The 3,996-nt window shown below is 53.9% G+C and overlaps 1 protein-coding gene across 1 annotated transcript; it reads left to right on the top strand.

Moving 5' to 3' along the window:
- Nucleotides 1-730: 730 nt before the first annotated feature.
- On the top strand, nucleotides 731-2,864 carry LOC136530375 (BAG family molecular chaperone regulator 3-like). Its single transcript, XM_066523119.1, has 4 exons — nucleotides 731-1,308; nucleotides 1,401-1,657; nucleotides 1,837-1,983; nucleotides 2,128-2,864. Exons 1-4 carry the CDS (start codon nucleotides 1,014-1,016, stop codon nucleotides 2,413-2,415), a joined length of 987 nt encoding a protein of 328 aa, XP_066379216.1. The 5' UTR covers nucleotides 731-1,013; the 3' UTR covers nucleotides 2,416-2,864.
- The last annotated feature ends 1,132 nt before the right edge of the window (nucleotides 2,865-3,996 follow it).

Here is a 3,996-nt window from a genome sequence, read left to right as displayed (position 1 = left end):
AACGGCAAACGTAAATTCAAATGCAAATTTTCCTTGTAAAATTGTGGTGCTGGTACGGTGGGCGATCGACGGTTGAGACGTCGTTGCTGCCTGACAGGCACAGCCCATCGCGATTAACGTCAAAGCACAGGCAAAAACCCATGATTACGAGACGCCGCTCTCTCCGCCCTCTCCTCTGCTGGCATTGGTAGCCGACACTGCGCGATTCCAACGTCCAACCAAACCGAAAGAATCGGGCGTCACCGATCAGGATTCTTCTACTATTTTCTTATTGATTATCAAACAAAAACCGCGAATAAATCCACAATTAAATAAATAAATCCAGGCAGGTAGCTAGCGTGAAGACAAGCAGGAAACAGCACCGAAATGATGCAGCAAGATCAATCTGTTTATTTTGCAGGTAGCAATAGCAATAGCAATAAATAAACAAATGAAATGGTTTCACATCAGCATCATCAGCTAGAGACATACAGTGAGCCATTTCATTTCTTTCTGCTGCCCGAATTAAAAACGGTTGGTTGCGATCGATCGATCGAGCCAAGCTCTCTGAAAGTTAATTAATCAATTAACCGGAATTATGTATGAGAAGTGGGGCTTGCGATTTTAAATCGTCTTCCTCCTCTGGACCTGATGACCGACGATGGTAATGGTAATGTATGCGGTCGCGGCCATGTGGGCAGTGGCCGCCGCTGCCGGTATTCTATTTGGCGTATATATTCCCCCTGTCCATGCGGTGGTTCCCGCATCCACCTCGCCCGCTGCCTCTCATTATTTTCTTCTCCTCTTCGCTGTCCATCCATCCATCCATCCGTCCGTCCGTCCGTTCGTCGGTCTTCTTCCTTGGCTTCTCCCTCCGATCCCCGCTGCCCGCCCCACCTGCCTTCATATTCGCCGCCTGGCCAACAGGCTGTGGGCTAGCTAGCTAGCTAGGTGTGCTTTCTTTCGCGCCATTGCCTCGATCGGCGGCGGCGGCGCCCAGGTTTGAGCAGTCGAGCAGACAGGAGACAGGCAGTATGCTGGGAGCGAGCCCCAAGAGCAGGAAGGGCGCGCCGGTGAAGCTAGGGTCGACGAAGGAGGCGCCGGCGGCGGTGGCGGTCGCCACCGGTGGAGGGAACGGCGGAAAGGTGCCGGCGGAGGAGGTGTGGGAGGTGCGGCCCGGCGGGATGCTGGTGCAGAAGAGGGGCGGCGGGGGCGGGGCGGGCGACGACGAGCCGTCGCCCAACGTGAAGCCGGTGCCCACCATCCGGGTCAAGGTCAAGCACGCCGGCGTCACGCACGAGATCTACATCAGCTCCGAGGCCTCCTTCGGTCAGTCATCGGCTCCGCTCGCTTGCTCGTTTGTCTCGTCCGTTCGTTCGCGCCGGCCGCCGGCCTGACTCTGCTGCTGCTGCGGTGTGCAGGGGAGCTGAAGAAGCTGGTGGCCGCCAAGACGGGGCTGCACCCGGACGACCAGAAGGTGCTGTACAAGGACAAGGAGCGCGACTCCAAGGCGTTCCTGGACATGGCCGGCGTCAAGGACCGCTCCAAGGTCGTCGTCGTGGAGGACCCCGAGGCCCGCGCGCGCCGCCTCATCGAGGAGCGCCGCAACGGACACCTCGAGAAGGCCGCCAGGGCCGTCGCCGCCGTCACCGCCGGGGTCGACAAGCTCGCCCCCAAGGTACATTTAGCCATCCCCATCTATCCATATCCATCCATCCATCCCAAAGATTGCATCTTTTTTCCGAGCCCATCTCGAGAGCAGAACGAACAGAACAGGGGACTAGGGGAGTTGACCAAGCAGTCGGTGCTGCTCACCTCTGATTCTGAAAAAAAAAAATCTGATTGGCGGCTTGGCAGGTGGCGGCGCTGGACGCGTCGGTGCGCAAGGGGGAGAAGGTCGCGGAGAACGACGTGGTGCAGGTGACGGAGCTGCTCATGAACGAGCTGCTCAAGCTCGACGCCGTGGTCGCCGACGGCGACGTCAAGGCGCAGAGGCGGATGCAGGTGAGTGAGAAGCAAGCATTCACTAGTAGCAGTACAGTAGCGCATCAATTCGATATTTCGCCTCCCCACCCCACCCGCGTTGAATTCCAATGCCGCGGCTGACTGAATTCGAATCGATTCCGGCCGCCGCCGCCGCCGTCGCAGGTGAAGCGCGTCCAGAAGTACGTGGAGACGCTGGACGCGGTGGCGGCCAAGAACGCCGTCATCATCCGCAAGTCCAGCGAGAAGGCCGCCCCCAAGCCGGCGCCGCCGCCGCAGCAGCAGCAACCGAGGCACCAGCACCAGCAGCAGCAGCAGGGGCCGACGCGGTGGGAGATGTTCGACCTGCTGTCGTCGCTGCCGTCCACGTCCTCGGCCTCGTCAACGACCACCGTCAGCTCCACGGCGTCCTCTGGCGCGCCGCCGACGAACCGCCTGGACTGGATGCTCTGACGAGTGAGTGCAACCCGGCACCGGCCACCAGCGCAAAAGCAGCAGCCAGTCAGATGTGGGGAAAAGCGAAAGGCTGATGCGATGCGATGCAATGCGATGCTTGTGTGCCAAGAATTGCACCCCCTGCCCATCGATGAGGCCATGATTGGGCAGGCAGGGCTACCTAGCTTGGTCACACAGCTGCATTGCGCTGCATGGTACCGTACCAGCCAATTCTAGCTCATCAATCATGTGAGAGTATTTCTTTTTCTTCTCCTTTTTTCTTTCTTTTTGAGATTCTTTTTTTTTCTTCTGTTCTTCTTCTTCTTGTTGTTGTTCATGAAACGTTTGAGATTCTTTTGTGTGCATACTATTCAGATAGAGAAAGAGAAAGAGAGAATGAGAGAGTTGGTTAGGGCAAGTGAAGTGTATTCAGATTGGGAATAATTAAGCTAGTCGAGTCAAAGAAAGGGTTGTCTTCCATGTCCAACTGCAGTTGTTGGTGTCTGAACTCTGAAGAAAGGAACAAAGAAAGAAATGTAGTCATGCCTGCGTAGTGCCTACTACACACATTACATACAGTACTACTACTACTACCACCAATACATGGATTGTGAGTAGTACACTGTTGTTTGAGTGATGAGAGATCGATCGATGGCCGGTTGTCTGTCACTCCTCACTGCTGTGGTGGATGCAGATGCAGAGAGTTTTTTTTTCCCTTCTCCTGTATAATGCAGCAATCAAGCAATAAAACAAAAACGTTTTAAATTCCTGTTGCTGTTGCTGAGTTAGTTGGCGCCTATCTGTCAGAGATGATGAACAGTGCCTGGGTTGGTGCGCTGTTGAATTCTTTCGTCCTTGGCTTATAAGGCCAACCGTGTTTTTCTCTCACAACAAATCAGTCAACGGTACTTTACCTTATTAGTCAAGCGACAGGGCTTTTACGGTGCTGCCACACCACACCACATTTTTAGGTGCCCCATTTGCATCCATCCACAATTCCAATTCCCAGCTGGTTTGGTTTGCTTGTTGCTCACTTGATAAAAGCAAAGAACCCAAGCAGGACAGATGGAGGAGGAGAAGACGACGACGACGACTCGCTCAACCAACAGCAGTGCAAGTGTGTAACTTGGTCTGCTGATTGATCAGTTGATTAATCGGCGGATTAGCAGGAGCCCGTTGCCGTTGCAGAGGCTGGCAGTGTGGTGTGCTGTCAGCGGTGCGCCCGTGTATGCAGCAAGCGTATTATCTCCGGTGGTTGAGAAGTGGGGGATCATGCTCATGCGTGCCAATGCCCGATGGTGAGATGCGAGATGCCCGGCTCTTCGCTCTCGCGTTGCTGCTGGACGGAGAGGGAGATGCCTCCCGACCGACTAATGCCTATCACCCATGAATCGTTTTGTTTAGATACACCCCCAAATAAAAATGGCACCAATTAGAGAGAGGCACCTATGGTCCATCAACCTGCATAGGATAGTGATTTTGAAAGATCAAACATTCGCAAGTTTTTAGATATATATACTCTCTCTATTTAAAACTATAAGATGTTTTCACTTTTTTTAAATTCATAGCTTTCGATATGTACTTAGATACACAGTATGT

Source organism: Miscanthus floridulus, unplaced genomic scaffold, assembly GCF_019320115.1.
Source record: "Miscanthus floridulus cultivar M001 unplaced genomic scaffold, ASM1932011v1 fs_115_2_3, whole genome shotgun sequence".
In the NCBI taxonomy this organism is placed as follows: Eukaryota; Viridiplantae; Streptophyta; class Magnoliopsida; order Poales; family Poaceae; genus Miscanthus; species Miscanthus floridulus.
The sequence above is the reverse complement of the archived record's forward strand: the minus strand, read 5'-3'. Positions and strand labels throughout refer to the sequence as shown.

Coding starts and splice junctions, on each gene's coding strand:
- LOC136530375 (XM_066523119.1), top strand. CDS start 1,014: ATGCTGGGAGCGAGCCCCAAGAGCAGGAAGGGCGCGCCGGTGAAGCTA. Junction 1,658..1,836: donor TCGACAAGCTCGCCCCCAAG/GTACATTTAGCC, acceptor GCGGCTTGGCAG/GTGGCGGCGCTGGACGCGTC. Junction 1,984..2,127: donor AGGCGCAGAGGCGGATGCAG/GTGAGTGAGAAG, acceptor CCGCCGTCGCAG/GTGAAGCGCGTCCAGAAGTA.